Below are 16,726 nucleotides of genomic sequence, written 5' to 3'. Positions count from 1 at the left end.
CTCAAAATGAGAAGAAACAGCTGCAAACATCCATTAATAATTGGAACATGGTACGTGCAAAGTATGAATCTAGGAAAATTGGAAGTCATCAAAAATGAAATGGAATGCATAGACATTGATATCCTAGGCATTAGTAAGCAGAAATGGACTGATATTGGCCATTTTAAATCAGAGAGTCATATAACCTACTGTGCTGGGAATGACAAATTGAAGAGGAATGGTGTCACATTCAGCGTGAAAAAGAATAATTCAAGATCTATCCTGAATTACAGCACTGTCAGTGAAAGGATAATATGCATATGCCTACAAGGAAGACCCGTTAATATGACTATTATTCAAATCTATGTACCAACCACTAAGACCAAAGATGAAGAAATAGAAGATTATTACCAACTTTTGCAGTCTGAAATTGATAAAACATGCAATCAGGATGCATTGCTAATTACTGGTGATTGGAATGAGAATGTTGGAAACAAAGAAGGATTGGTAGTTGGAAAATATGGCCTTGGTGATAGAAATGATGCTGGAGATCCCATGATAGAATATTACAAGACAAATGACTTATTGCAAATACCTTTTTTCAACAACATAAATGGCAGCTGTACACATGGACCTTGCCAGATGGAATACAGAGGAATCAAATCAACTTCAACTGTGGAAAGAGACGATGGAAAAACTGAGTGTTATCAGTCAGAACAAGGCAAAGGGGCCGACTGCAGAACAAACCATCAATTGCTCATATGCAGGTTCAAGTTGAAGTTGAAGAAAATTAGAACAAGTCTACAAGAGCCCAGGTACGATCTTGAGCATATCCCACCTAAATTTAGAGACTGACTTAAGGATAGATTTGGTGCGTTGAACACCAGTGACTGAAGAGCAGACGAGTTGTGGAATGACATCAAGGACACCATACATGAAGAAAGCAAGAGGTTATTAAAAAGACAAGAAATAAAGAAAGAAAAGACCAAAATGGGGATATAGGAAGAGACTCTGAAAGTTGCTGTTGAATATAAAGTAGCTAAAGCGAAAGGAAGAAATGATGAAGTAAAAGAGCTGCATGAAAGATTTCAAAGGGCAGCTTGAGAAGACAAAGTAAAGTATTATAATGAAATGTGCCAACACTTGGAGATAGAAAACCAAAAGGGAAGAACATGCTCAGCATTTCTCAAGCTGAAAAAAAAAAAAAAATTCAGACCTCGAGTTGCAATATTGAAGGGGATTCTTCAGGAAAAATACTAAACAATGCACGAAGCAGCAAAAGATGGAAGGAATATGCAGAGTCAGTATACCAAAAAAAAATTGGTCGACGCTCAGCCATTTCAGGAGGTAGCATATGATCAAGAACTAATGATTCTGAAGGAAGAGGTCCAAGCTGTGCCGAAGGCATTGGTGCAGAACAAGGCTGCAGGAATTGACGGAATACTAATTGAGATGTTTCAGTGAATATATGCAGTGCTGGAATCTCTCTCGTCTATGCCAAGAAGTGTGGAAGACAGCTACCCGGCCACCTGACTGGAAGAGATCCATATTTGTACCCATTCCAAAAAAAGCCCATCCAACAGAATGCATAAATTATCAAACAATATCATTAATATCACACACAAGTAAAATTTTGCTGAGGATGATTCAAAAGTGGCTACAGCAGTACATGGACAGGGAACTTCCAGAAATTCAAGCCGGATTCAGAAGAGTTTGTGGAACAAGGTATATCATTGCTAATGTCAGATGGATCATGGCTGAAAGCAGAGAATATCAGAAAGATGTTTACCTATGTTTTATTGACTATGCAAAGGCATTCAACTCTGTGGATCAGAACAAATTATGGATAACATTGAGAAGAATGGGAATTCCAGAACACTTAATTGTGCTCACGTGGAACCTGTACATAGACCAAGAGGCAGTCATTCAAACAGAACAAGGGATACTAGGTGGTTTAAAATCAGGAAAGCTGTGTGTCAGGGTTGTATCCTTTCACCATACTTAATATGTATGGTGAGCAAATAATCCAAGAAACTGGACTATATGAGGAAAGAACGGGGCATCAAGATTAGAGGAAGACTCTTTAACAACCTAAGATATGCAGATGATACAGCCTTGCTTGCTGAAAGTAAAGAGGACATGAAGCACCTACTATGAAGATCAAAGACTACAGCCTTCAGTATGGATTACACCTCAACATGAAGAAAACAAAAATCTTTACAACTGGACCAATAAGCAACATCATGATAAATTGAGAAAATATCAAAGTTGTCAAGGATTTCATTTTACTTGGATCCACAATTAATGCCCATAGAAGCACAGTAAAGAAATCAGATGATGCATTGCGTTGGGTAGGTCTGCTGCAAAAGACCTCTTTAAAGTGTTAAGAAGTACAAAGATGCCACTTTAAGGACTAAGGTGTGCCTGACCCAAGCCATGGTGTTTTCAGTCACCTTACATGCATGTGAAAGCTGAACAATGAGTAAGGAAGACCGAAGAATTGATGCCCTTTGAATTATCATTTTGTCAAAGAATATTGAATGTACTGTGGACTGCCAGAAGAATGAACAAATCTGTCTTGGAAGAAGTACACCCTGAATGCTCCTTAGAAGCAAGGATGGTGAGACTTCACCTCGTATACTCTGGATGTGTTATCAGGAGGGACCACTCTCTGGAGAAGGACATCATACTTGGTAAAGCAGAGGGTCAGCAGAAGAGAGGAAGACCCTTAATGAGATGGATTGACTCAGTGGCTGCAACAATGGGCTCAAGCATAACAACAATTGTGAGAGTGGCACAGGACCAGGCAGTGTTTCATTCTGTTTTATATAGGGTTGCTATGAGTCAGAAGCGACTCCAGAGCACCTAACAAGAACATAAAAAAAAAAAATTTTTTTTTTTTTTTTTAACAAGAACATAGTTTGTTTAAATGTCTCCTAGGGCACTCCCTTGTAGATTCTCAGAGTTTTCTTGACTAATCTCACATGTTTGTTTTTCCACATGAACTTTAGAATCAACTTGTCTAGTTCCATAAAAATGTATGTAGATATTTTTATTGATAATGTGTTAAATTACATTTGGGATAAACTCAATATTTGTGGTGTTTAAATGTCTTTACCATGATAAAGGTTTGTCTTTCCATTTGTTCAAGGGTACTTTTGTTGGACTGCTCATTTTTATGGAAGAACTTATAAAATTATATGATTATTGTGCAGGAATATAATCCCCGAGAAGGCAGGGACTTTGTCCGGTTTATTTCCTACTATACCCTCAGCCTTCAGAACAATGTCTAAATATTTGTTGAAATAATGAATATTTATTGAATGAAGGAATAAAGAGTTAGATAAGGTGTGTTTGTTTTGCCTTAAGAAATTGAATAAAATATTAAGGACATTAGATGAGAATTCATCATAAAGAAATGGATAAAATGGTTTCTTCGTAAGTCCTATTTTTGGATAAAATTTTTTAAATTCTGAAAACAGTAAAGTTATTAGTGTTTTGAGAAAATAGGGTTCGGTAGTTACATTGGAATGCTATACTATGTAGAGTATTTAATTTTTTCTTATTATGTTCCCAGTTCAACTACATGTATTTGAAGCGATGTGTAGAAAGTAGTCCTATAGTGCCTATTCAGAAGGAGTGGCTGGATAACATGTTAATGCTGATACCCGAGTCTCTAAGAGAAGGGAAAGAAAGAGAAGAACTTGTTCAAAGTCTTATAAACGAGGTGTCAAGTGACTTTGAAAACAGCATGAAGAGATATTTGGGTAAGTAGCATTTAACATGGGGTCCCTATGAGAGAACCTAACAATAACAATAGCATTTAACACATGCCAAGTTTCTTTTACCTTTGCTTTTTTTCCCCTCTCCCTGTTGAATCAAAAGTACAAATAAATACAATCAATAATGAAGTAAATTATTACTGTTTATTTCTTAGATATGATTTCTATTTCAAGATTTTATTTTGAGCCTATAATCTAGTCAAAATCTTGGTAATTTAAGGGCACTTTTTGTAATTTTGTGGGTTTATTAGTTTATATATATATATATTATATATATATACATGTATATATACTTTTGGAAAAGGCCAAAATCCTACCAAGAGTTTGTGTTTCATATGAAGGAATTTTTTCTTATGCTCATTTGAAAGCACAGTAAACTATATCATCCAATATCAAAAGTCAGAAACTTCGATATAAGTAGATTTTGCAAGGGTTTTCAAGAAGTATGTATTCATATGTGTATTTTAGTGCGGAGCGTTCTTGTGAAACCTCCAGTCAAATGGCTTGAAGATGAAGGAGGCCCTTTACCAGAATCCCCTTTGTGAGTAAATTTTTGAAATATAGTATTTCATGTAGTTTTTTTTTTTAATTATGTTTTATTGTATTTTCTTTGGAAGTTTACACAGCAAATTAGGTTCCTATTTGACAGTTTCTACAGTAGTTTTTCGATGACATTAGTTCTATTTTCCACAGTGTGTCAGCATTCTCTTTAATGCGTTCTGGTTGTTCATTTCCAGTACTCTGGCTTCCCTGCCCGGGGCTTCTCATCTTTGCTTTAGAGTGATCGTTGACCTTTTCGCCTCATATAGATGGTTTTTTACCAGAGCACCACAGTCACAGGTTATGTCCTTTATTTTGTGTGCCAATCTGTTATTTCGCTAAAAGGTGACCTCGGGCTAGTTTTGGGTCAGGGTTTAAAGAGTGTATCAGAGTGATAATCTCAGGGATTTCTATAGTCGCAACTGGTCTAGTAAGTCTGGATTTTTTAAAAATTTGAGTCCTGTTCCTCATTTTTCTGCCATTCTATGTTGGGGAAAAATTACAAAAACCAAAATCTACTCCCAACCTAGACTGTGTTCTTTTACCTGAACCCCGGGTAACTGAGCCAGAGCACACTAGAAGCCAGCAAGCAGGGCACTCACGCCTGACTCCATTAACCTGCCTTACCCACAGTTTCGCTTCGCACTCTCTTAAGATAATGCATTTTTTGAGATCTTGATGTGCTTTTATTAGCTATTTATCTCCCATGGCTCCCATCGTTGACCATCCCTCTTTTCAATCCCCAGTTTTCTCACTTTAGTACTAATTCCATGTCATGAACATTATTTCCTAAAACTTAGGATTTATTGTTTTATTCCTGTTTTATATGATGCTTTGCTTTTCCAGAGGCCTGGATTATTCTAATCCGTGGCATTCTAGCTATGTGCAGGCAAGAAATCGAATATTATCTAATCTGCACATTGTTCACCCAACCATGAAAATGTTACTGGAACTTGGTTATACAACGTTTGCCAATACAGTTTTGCTGGACTTTACAGGAATTAGGTAAAAATTCCATATTTATTAATTGACTTTTAAGATTTGAACGCTTCCTTGTTTCAGTCTTGATATTTTTAACTGCATAATTTTTAAAAGTTCCATCAGTAAATCTTCAAAATCTTTCTTTAGATTTTACAATTTAAAATATTTATTTTACTTTTTTCAATAATTGGATATGAAGACAAATATCTATCATTTGCTTCAAATCATTTTTCTTTTCCTCATAACTAGAGCTAAAGGTCCAACTGATTGTGAATCACTGAAAAATGATCTATCAATACAAGCTAAAAAGGCAGAAGAGAAGATAATGAACACATGGTATCCAAAGGTTATAAGTCTCTTTACCAAGAAGGAAACATTAGAAGGCATTAAACCTGAAAAAGTGGATGCTTTTTATAACTGTGTTTCCACACTTATGTCAAATCAGGTAAATGGGTTTTATATATCTGAAAGGATAATATTGTTAAAATTAGCTTAGTATTAAATAAAACTCTGTTTAGATACAAAGCTAAGTAATATTTTAAAGTAAATTAATAAAAAACACTTCTGTTATTTTATTTAAATAAGCTTAACATAAAATATGCTTAGTTTTGAAGTAATCTAAAATGGGAGGGAAGCCTAGAAGTGGGTCATTGTTATGATGGCTTATGCTTAAAGGCTGTAAGCTGTTTATAGCTTTATTGGAGCATGTTAACAAAAGACTAACACACTTTTTAACTTATGAATTTCCAACTTGATCAATTCTCATTTTGTGCTCAGTAAATCTACAATGGATTCATATACTTATATTCTCAGTTCAAAATATTATTGATCATCTTTATTTTTACTTTTTATTATTGGTCATCTTTAAATGATAAATAGAGAATGTTAAATTTATACTATTATGGGCTCCTTGGATTTTTCACCATTATAGAAATTCAGGCTGGTTTCAGAAGAGGACGTGGAACCAGGGATATCACTGCTGATGTCAGATGGCTCCTGGCTGAAAGCAGAGAATACCTGTATTTTATTGACTATGCAAAGGCATTCAACTGTGTGGATCTTAACAAATTATGGATAACATTGAGAAGAATGCGAATTCCAGAACACTTAACTGTGCTTATGAGGAACCTTTACATAGATCAAGAGGTAGTTGTTCGGACCGAACAAGGGGATACTGCATGGTTTAAAGTCAGGAAAGGTGTGCGCCAGGGTTGTATCCTTTCACCATACCTATTCAATCTGTATGCTGAGCAAATAATCCGAGAAGCTGGACTATATGAAAAAGAACGGGGCATCAGTATTGGAGGAAGACTCATTAACAACCTGCGTTACGCAGATGACACAACCTTGCTTGCTGAAAGTGAAGAGGACTTGAAACACTTACTAATGGAGATCAAAGACCACAGCCTTCAGTATGGATTGCACCTCAACATAAAAAAAAAAATTTTTTTTTTTTTTTTTTTTTTAAGAAAAGAAAAATCCTCACGACTGGACCAATGAGCAACATCATGATAAACGGAGAAAAGATTGAAGTTGTCAAGGATTTCATTTTACTTGGATCCACAATCAACAGCCATGGAAGCAGCAGTCAAGAAATCAAAAGACGCGTTGCATTGGATAAATCTGCTGCAAAGGACCTCTTTAAAGTGTTGAAGAGCAAAGATGTCATCTTGAATCCTAAGGTGTGCCTGACCCAAGCCATGGCATTTTCAATGGCATCATATGCATGTGAAAGCTGGACAGTGAATAAGGAAGACGGAAGAAGAATTGATGCCTTTGAATTGTGGTGTTGGTGGAGAATATTGAACATACCAGGGACTGCCAAAAGAACGAACAAATCTGTCTTGGAAGAAGTACAACCAGAATGCTCCTCAGAAGCAAGGATGGCGAGACTGCGTCTTACATACTTTGGGCATGTTGTCAGGAGGGAGCAGTCTCTGGAGAAAGATATCATGCTTGGCAAGGTACAGGGTCAGCAGAAAAGGGGAAGACCCTCAGTGAGGTGGATTGACACAGTGGCTACAACAGTGGGCTCGAGCATAACAAGGATTGTAAGGATGGCCCAGGACTGGGCAGTGTTTTGTTCTGTTGTGCATAGGGTCGCTATGAGTCAGAACCGACTTGATGACACCTAACAACAACATAGAAATATAATTATAGAAAAATAGTTCTGAAGAAAATTTTCCTGTTTGGTAAAGAGCTCTGTGAGGTGTGGAGCCCCCTTGCAGTAAGCAATTTGGCCTGTGGTCCTGGTTCCTGAGAGCGAGGCCATACCTGAAGCCAATGAGCAGGGGCTAACCAGACCAAGAGGGACCATATGGCGGCACAATGCTGACTAAGCCTCAGGAGGCATGATGTAATCTATCATGGCTACGAGGTGAGGCCGATAAAGACTTTGGAAGACAGAGGCTTAGTGGAGCTTCCTGGGTGGTGAGAGCGAACATCTGCCCTTGGGAGAGTAAGTGCATCCCCTGGGGACATGGAAGCTTTGCACCGAGACCCCTCTTGGACTTTGCCCTATGTGTTTTTATCCTTTTTCCTGCTGGATTAAAAATAGCCCTTTCCCTGGACTTTGTGAGTCATTCCAATGGATTATCAGACTTTAGGAACCTAGAATGGGCAGGTACCTACTGACCTACCCAGAAATGGGGATGAGAGAAGGGCTGTGTGGACCAGCTGGGTCTGAACTGACCAGAGAAGGGAAGCTGAGATTTCCACAGGATGCAATTGGCATGTGATTTATTATTCACCACACATTTGGTATCAGAGGTGGATGATCGCAGTCTCCCTGGATTAGTTTGATACAATTGGCAATGAGGATGGGATTTGCTTGAGTGGTCTTGACTTCTCAAGCCCCAAAGAGTCAGTTAATTTTGCAATGCATCTTAAAAAGAAGAGTAAATACATATATTCAAGTATGTATGTATGTTACATATCTAGTATGTAACGCTATAACTAATGTGCCCTGGTGGCACAGTGGTTAAGCACTCAGCTGCTAACTGAAAGGTCGGCAGTTTGAACTCACCAGCCGCTCTGCAGGAGAAAGATGTAGCAGTCTGCTTCTGTAAAGATTTACAGCCTTGGGAACCCTATGGGGCAGCTCTACTCTGTCCTGTGGGGTCACTATGAGTCAGAAGCGACTCAATGGCAATGGGTTTGGTTTGTTTTTTAACACTATAACTAGTACATTTGGTTTCTCTTCTACCTTTACCCTCATAAGAGAACTGTGATTATTTGATAAGAAGTACAAAGATGCAGAATGTTTTGAAGATCATTTAGATTTGTTTACCTGCTTGTCTAAATTTCCAGTAGTTGGTTCTGTATAGACTGCATTATTCATACTTTAGTAACTCATTGTGCATATGTTAAGTTCTGGTGGGTTCACCCTCACATAGTGGTGTGCCGGAAAACTGACTCTCCAGAAAGGTAAAAAGCCCTAATTTATATTGTTAGTTGATATTCCCACCCTGGTGGATTTCAAGCTTTTAAGGTTTAACAACTGGCTTTCAAAATTCTTGAATATTCAAAAATTGGTTATTGTAACATAGGGACCAGCCTCGGGACTGTACTGTACCTCACCCCATGTCTCAGGTGTCAGGCCTACCCCACTCTAGTCTTCACCATGTTGTTTGATCTTTTGGAACATCTTCTGTACCAGGGGCAGAATTGCGAAAGGATGTGGAAAATTCTGAGTTACCATTTTAAGATTGTTGATAGCCTATAGAAAATTAAAGTTTGCATGTATTGTTCAGTTTATTGTTTTAGGCTACACCGATTAAGACTGTATTGTGCTGAATGCAGATAATTTTCAGGATGAAATGGGTTGATAGAATGATTTACTTATAGATACCAGTTCACTGATTTTAGTTAGAGGTAGGATTTGGACTTTCTAAAATAATAGAAATTTATGATATCATGCAGTTAAAGGATCTCTTAAGAAGAACTGTGGAAGGATTTGTAAAACTGTTTGACCCACAAGACCAGCAAAGGCTGCCAATATTTAAGATGGAATTGACGTTTGATGATGAGAAAATAGAATTTTATCCAACCTTTCAAGATTTGGAAGACGTTGTTTTGAGTTTAGTGGAGAGGATAGCTGAAGCTCTGCAGGTATTACATCATCTTTACCCACTGGGTTTTTAATTTAATATGGCTCGTTTTCAGAATTTTTAATTATTTCAGTTTAATCATTTTTAAGTCTCTATGAAGTGTATTTTAGTAAATAAAATGTTATAACCCTTTGTTTTATTCCCCCCCCAGGTTATTTTAAGTTAGAAAGTACCTTTCAGTCTCCTGACTGGAAATGACGTTTTCCTTCTTTGAAGTTTTATTGTAGTTATGAATTGATATTTTTGTGCATGTCTTATCTCCCCTACTGGATTGTGAACTTCTTAAGGACAAGATCCAAGTCATTTGTGTGCTTTTTAGAGCTCTTTAGTGTAATCACTTTTACATTATAGGTACTTGATTAGTGTTTGTTGAATGATAGTAAAATAACTTAAGTTTTATATTAGACTATAAACTATCAATTTTAAATAATCATTTTGCATCAACTTGTCTTTTCTGGGACCACTGAAATCTGAAAAGAATATTTTAAAAATATAGTGTAAGATCTCTATTTAGACCAATTTGCACAGTTAGGTATTTATTTCATAAATTGTCATTTTTATTTACATTAGAATATCCAAACAATACCTTCTTGGCTAGGAGGAACTTCAACACCTGCAACTCTTGACACGGAACTTCCTGAACACGTAATACATTGGGCTGTTGAAATGCTGAAGGTGGCAGTACATCAGAACTTAGAAGGTCCAAGACAACATTATGAGGCATATGGTATATATGATATTGTACTTTTTTCACCATGAAAGGGTGGCGTTTTATTTTTACTACAATTTGGTCAGATGCTTGGTTGTCTGAGGCTACTATGAAAAAGCAAAAGAACCAGAAATGAGCATAGGTGTGGCTTTTGACAGAGTTGAGGATCCAAATCAAGAAATTTGAATTCTTTTGTTGGGTCCAAAGGCTGAAAGTAATCTGGAGCAGTGTGATAAAGCCAGAGCGTAGAGAGGAGAGACGTAGGGGTAAGGAGGAAGCTAACTCAAGGGTGAAGGCAAAGTAGTTTCTGAGAATAGCTTTGAAGAGCCTGAAATTTTATTTGTTCCTAGTCTCTTCAAGTGTGTGTGGGATCAGGATGATTAGTTGTTATTTTACATCCTATTAACAGAACCTTCCATTAACTATTCTATCTGGACCTCTGAGTTACTTTATGATACTTAAATAGTCTACTACCTTTATTTTAAAAGTCTGTGTTTAACCTGGTTTGCTTGTTAAGCCTATTTTATTTTATTGTTTTAAATGTAGGAATCTATGTATGTTAATGGAGCCCTGGTGACACAATGGTTAAGAGCTGTGGTAAGCTATGGTTGCTAACCAAAAGGTCAGCAGTTCGAATCCACCAGCCGCTCCTTAGAAACCCTATGGGGCAGTCCTTCTCTGTCCTGTAGGGTCACAGTGAGTTGGAACCGACTTGACGGCAACAGGTTTAGGTTTTTTTTTAATGTTAAAACTCTATTAGTAATATTTAATTAAGTAGGTTACCCCATTCCATGATTACATAAAAATAGGCACTTACTTTTTTTTAAAAAAAGATATTATTGAGATCTTAATTGTATTATTAATTTTTAGTTGAAAAATATAATTGGCTCCTCGATGGGACTGCTGATGAACAGATAGAAGTTTTTCAGGCAGAAGATCATACTTTTGATGAATACACATATGTAAGTGGTGACTCTGGTTTTCAATTCTTTCTTTTTTTTTTATTGTGGTGAATACATATGTAACAAAGCATTTGCCATTTTAACATTCTTCACTTGTATAATTCAATGACATCAGTTATGTTCATCCTGTTATTTAACCATCACCATTATCTTTTTTTTTTTTTATCTGTTTGCAAATTTTTTTATCACCCTTTACAGAAGCTCAGTGTCCCCTAAGCAATGAGTCTCCCTTCCCCTCTCCCTCCTTTTACCCTCCCTGGTAACCGCTAATCAACTTTGCTCTCTATTTACTTACCTACTCTAGATATTTCATATAAATGGAATCATATATTTGGGCTTTTGTGACTGACTCATTTATTCTGAAGGCTTTTAACCATGGAAGTAAGATACTTGGATCTGAGTTTTAGAAAGATAATTCTGGCAGCAATGGGGAGAAAGCAATTGAATGAGAAAAGAGCCCTGCCTCCTTAGGATTCTTGTTTCTTTGGTTAAAATTAGGCTTCTCTTTCTTTATCTTCTTTCTTTAGAATTTTAAAATTTCATTTTTAATGTAAAATCTTAAAATATTTTTAACATTTTATTATGAAAAGTTTAAGCATACAGAGAAATTGAAAGAATTTTACAAAGAACGCCACCTAGATTCCAACATTTTACTGTATTGACTTAACCAAAAAAACCAAACCTGTAGGCCATCAAGCCGATTCCGTCTCATACAGCGACCGACCCTATAGGACAGAGTAGAACTGCCCCAGAGGGTTTCCAAGGAGTGACTGGTGGATTTGAACTGCTGACCTTTTGGTTAGCAGCCAAGCTCTTTACCATGGTGCCATCAGGGCTTAATCACATACTTATCCCTCAATTCATCTATCTACCCATTAATCCATTTTCATTTTTCATTCATTTCAAGAACAATTGATAAAACAACTTCATTGAGATTTAGTTTACGTACAATAAAATGTGCCCGTTTAATTGTACAGTTGAGTTCTGATAAATTTAACATACTCATGTAACCATCACCACCGTCAAGGTAAAAAAGGATTTTACCATCTATGAAAGGTTCTGTGTACCCCATTCCAGTCAATTCTTCCCAACCCTAGCCCCAGGCAGCCACTAATATGCTTTCTGTTACTATAGCTTAGATTTTTGTTTTCTAGAATTCCATAGAAATGGCATCATACAGTACATACTCTCATGTCTGATTTCTTTTATTAGTGTAATGTCTTTGAGATTTATCTGTGTCATGTGCATCAAAAAAAAAAAAAATTGCCATTGAGTTGTTTCCGACTCATAGCGACCTCATAAGACAGAGTAGACCGCCCCATAGGGTTTCCAAGGAACAGCTGGTGGATTCAAACTGCTGACTTTTTTGGTTAGCAGCCAAGCTCTTTAACTATAGTACCACCAGCGCTCTAAGTGTGCATCAATATTTTATTTACTTTATTTTTTCTTGTGGTAAAAGGTTCTTCCTCTTTTTTGCTGACCCTCTACCTTACCAAGCATGATGTCCTTCCCCAGGGACTGATCCCTCCTGATAACAGGTTGGAAGTACATGAGACAAAGTTTCACCATCCTCGCTTCCAGGGAACACTGGCTGTACTTCTTCGAAGACAGACATTTTAACCATTTTTAAGTGCACAATTCAGAGGCATTTATTATATGGAGAATGTTGTGCAACCATCACCAATATTTGTTTCCAAAGCTTTTTGATCACCCCAAACAGAAACTCTGTACCCAGTGAGCATTAACTCTCCATATCCCCCTCCCCTCAGCCCATGGTAACCAATAGTCTGCTTTCTGTCTCTGCATTTGCTTATTCTAGATGTTTGATAGAAGTGGGATCCTACAATATTTGTCCTGCTGTGTCTGACTTATTTCATTCAACATAATGTTTTTAAGATTCATCCATGTTCTAACATATTTCAGTACTTTATTCCTTTTTTATGGCTGAATAATATTCCACTCTGTGTGTGTGTGTGTGTGTGTGTGTGTGTGTGTGTGTGTGTGTGTGTATCACATTTTGTTTATCCTTTATCTGTGGTTGGATACTTGGATTGTTTCTACCTTTTAGGTGTTGTGAATAATTCTGTATCTAATGAGTATTGGTGTACAAGTATCAGTTTGAGTCTCTGCTTTCAATTCTTTTGGATCTATAACCAGGAGTGGAATTGCTGGGTCATATAGTAATTCTGTGTTTAACTTTTTGAGGAACCACCAGACTTTTTCTGCAGTGGCTGTACCGTTTTACATTCCCATTAGCAATAGGAGAGGGTTCCAATCCTTGTCAACATTTGTTATTTTATGTTTTGTTTTTTTTAATAATGGCCATCCTAATGGGTGTGAAGTGGTATCTCATTGTGGTTTAATTTGCATTTCCCTAATGGATAATGATGTTGAGCATCTGTTTATATGCTTACTGGCCGTTTGTATATCTTCTTTGGAGAAATGTCAAGTCCTTTGCCCTTTTTTAAATTCTGTTGTTTGTCTTTTTTTGTTGTTGTTGTTGATGTTGTGTTGTCTTGCAAGAGTTTTTTTTAAATATATAGTCTGGATATTGAACTCTTATTAGATATATGATTTCCAGATATTTTCTCCCATTCTGTAGGTTGTCTTTTCACTTTTTTGATGATGTCCATTGATGCACACAAGTTTTTAATTTTAATGAGGTCCAATTTATCTATTTTGTCTTTTGTTGCTTGTGCTTTTGGTGTTGTATCTAGAATCCATTGACAAATACATGGTCCTAAAGCTTTACCCCTATGTTTTCTTTTAAGAGTCTTATGGTTTGACCTCCTATCTAGGGGATTGATCCATTTTGAGTTAATTTTCATATCATCACAAAGTTACAGTAAAGCAAGAAGAAGGATTTTATTTGACATATGTTCCAAGAGGCAAAAGTGGGAAACAGACAAGCATACTGCCAGAGCCATGTCTGCCTGAGTCTAAGGAACGTTATAAAATCATCAGTATGTATTGAATTACCAGTGAGTAAAATCATTAAAAGCTTCACCTTTTCACAGATTGGCTAAAAACTGTTTAATCACCAAGATTCTACATTTTGAATCATCTTTCTTAATAATCTTTGCTACAAATTTCAGTAGTGATAGTCAGTAGGGTCTTCATTGGTCTAACAAATCTTACTATTTATTAAATGCTAATAGAAAAAGATAAGATTGGAAAATACATGGGTCTTTCATGTTCTATCTAAGTATTTGTTTATGTGAAAGGTTCCCAAAAAGATGTTTTCCAAGATTGTTCTAGCTATTGTTTTCATACCTCAGGGCCCAGTTGACGTGTCCTTGTGAGCCCTTGTTGCTCCAGCTGGATCACATTCTTTATACTCGAGAACAAGGAATAATGGTTCCAATTTTATCTCCTAAGTCATAGGTATGCTTGAGCTCATTGTTGCAGCCACTGTGTCAGTCCATCTCATCAAGGGTCCTCCTCTTTTTTGCTGACCCTCTACCTTACCAAGCATGATGTCCTTCCCCAGGGACTGATCCCTCCTGATAACATGTGGGAAGTACATGAGACAAAGTTTCACCATCCTCACTTCCAAGGAACACTGGCTGTACTTCTTCCAAGACTGACATGTTCGTTCTTCTGGTAGTCCATGGTATATTCAATACTCTTCGCCAATCCAGTAATCAAAGGCACTAATTCGTTGGTCTTCCTTATTCATTGTTAGTAGGTGAGTGAAAATATCATGGCTTCGATCAGGCACACCTTAGTCCTCAAAGTGACATCATTGCTTTTCAACAGTTTAAAGAAGTTTTTTTTTGCAGCAGATTTTGCCCAGTGGAGTGCATCGTTGGATTTCTTGAGTGCTGCTTCTGTAGGTGTTGATTGTGGACCCAAGTAAAATGAAACCCTTGACAACCTCAATCTTTTCTTCATTTATCACAATGTTGCTTATTGGTCCAGTTGCAAGGATTTTTGTTTTTGTTATGTTGAGGTGTAATCCATACTAAAGGCTGTAGTCTTTGATCTTCGTCAGTAAGTGCTTCAAGTCCTCTTCACTTTCAGCAAGCAAGGTTGTGTCATTGCATTTCACAGGTTGTTGTTAATGATTCTCCCACCAATCCTGATGCCCCGTTCTTCTTCATATAGTCCAGCTTCTCAGGTTATTTGCTCAGCATACAGATTGAATAAGTGTGTGAAAGGATACAACCCTGACACACCTTTCCTGACTTTAAACCACCCAGTATCCCCTTTTTCTGTTTGAACGGCTGCCTCTTGGTCTATGTACAGAGTCCACATGAGCACAATTAGGTGTTTTGGAATTCTCATTCTTTGCAATATTATCCATAATTTGTTATGATCCACATGGTTGAATGCCTTTGGATAGTCAATAAAACATAGGTAAACATCTTTCTGGTATTCTCTGCTTTCAGCCATGATACATCTGACATCAGCAATGATATCCCTTTTTCCATGTCCTCTTCTGAATCCAGCTTGAATTTCTGGAAGTTCTCTGTTGATGTACTGCAGCTGTTTTTGAATTATCTTCAGCAAAATCTTACTTGCATGTGATATTAATGATATTGTACAATAATTTCTGCATTCTGATGGATCACTTTCCTTTGGAATGGGCCAGCCATTTGGCCAGGAAACCGTTTCCAAATTTCTTGGCATAGATGAGTGAGCATCTCCAGCGCTGCATCCGTTTGTTGAAACATCTCAATCGGTATTCTTTCAATCCCTGGAGCCTTATTTTCTGCCAAGGCCTTCAGTGCAGCTTGGATGTCTTCCTTCAATACCATTGGTTCTTGACCATACGCTACCTCTGGAAATTATTGAACATCAACCAATTCTTTTTGACACAGTAACTTTGTGTATTCCTTTCATCTTCTTTCAATGTTTGTTGCGCTGTTCGATATTTTGCCTATAGAATCCTTCAAAATTGCAACTCAAGGCTTGAATTTTTTTTTTTTTTTTTCCGGCTAAGAAATGCCCAGTGTGTTTGGGTTTCTAACTCCAGGGCTTTACACATTTCATTATAACACTTTACTTTGTCTTCTTGAGTTGCCCTTTGAAATCTTTTCACGTCTTTTACTTCATCATTTCTTCCATTTGCTTTAGCTCCTCTACATTCAAGAGCAATTTTCAGAGTCTCTGCTGACATCCACTTTGGTCTTTTCTTTCTTTCCTGTCTTTTTAGTGACCTTTTGCTTTCTTCCTGTATGATGTCCTTTGTCATCCCATAACTCAACTTGGACTTTGGTCATTAGTGTTCAGTGAGTCAAATCTATTCTGGAGATAGTCTCCAAATTTAGGTGATACATACTCAAAGTTGTATTTTGGTTCTCATGGGCTTGTTTTGATTTTCTTCAGCTTCGGTTTAAACTTCCACGTGACCAATTGATGGTCTGTTCCATAGTCAGCCCCTGGCCTTGTTCTAACTGATGATACTGATCTTCTCCATTGTCTCTTTCCACAGATGTAGTCAAATTGATTCCTGTGTTTTCCATCTGGTGAGGTCCATGTATATACTAACCATTTCTGTCGTTGAAAAAAGGTATCTGCAGTGAAGAAGTCGGTGGTCTTGCAAAATTCTGTCATGCAATCTTCGGCATCGTTTCTATCACCAAGGCCATATTTTTCCAACTACCGATCGTTCTTTGTTTCCAGCTTTTGCATTCCAATCATCGGTAATTATCAATGCAC

General features: G+C 37.1%; 1 protein-coding gene across 15 annotated transcripts in view; it reads left to right on the top strand.

Annotated features, from left to right (window-relative positions):
* The window catches only part of DNAH12 (dynein axonemal heavy chain 12), a 210,342-nt gene that overhangs the window by 15,246 nt on the left and 178,370 nt on the right, over positions 1–16,726 (top strand). For 14 of the 15 annotated variants that reach the window (XR_007514395.1, XM_049861985.1, XM_049861986.1 and 11 more), the window contains exons 5-11: positions 3,557–3,746; positions 4,230–4,302; positions 5,148–5,306; positions 5,532–5,727; positions 9,204–9,392; positions 9,962–10,118; positions 10,971–11,062. Coding sequence is in view for 14 of the 15 variants with exons in the window: in XM_049861985.1 (XP_049717942.1) it covers positions 3,557–3,746; positions 4,230–4,302; positions 5,148–5,306; positions 5,532–5,727; positions 9,204–9,392; positions 9,962–10,118; positions 10,971–11,062 (1,056 nt within the window). In the remaining variant the exon portion in view is untranslated. Of the gene's footprint in view, positions 1–3,556; positions 3,747–4,229; positions 4,303–5,147; positions 5,307–5,531; positions 5,728–6,358; positions 7,741–9,203; positions 9,393–9,961; positions 10,119–10,970; positions 11,063–16,726 lie in introns of those variants that run through there. The other variant, XM_049861988.1, reaches the window with a different exon arrangement.

The sequence above is a fragment of the Elephas maximus genome, chromosome 20 (genome assembly GCF_024166365.1).
Source record: "Elephas maximus indicus isolate mEleMax1 chromosome 20, mEleMax1 primary haplotype, whole genome shotgun sequence".
NCBI classification, from domain to species: domain Eukaryota; kingdom Metazoa; phylum Chordata; class Mammalia; order Proboscidea; family Elephantidae; genus Elephas; species Elephas maximus.
The sequence above is the reverse complement of the archived record's forward strand: the minus strand, read 5'-3'. Positions and strand labels throughout refer to the sequence as shown.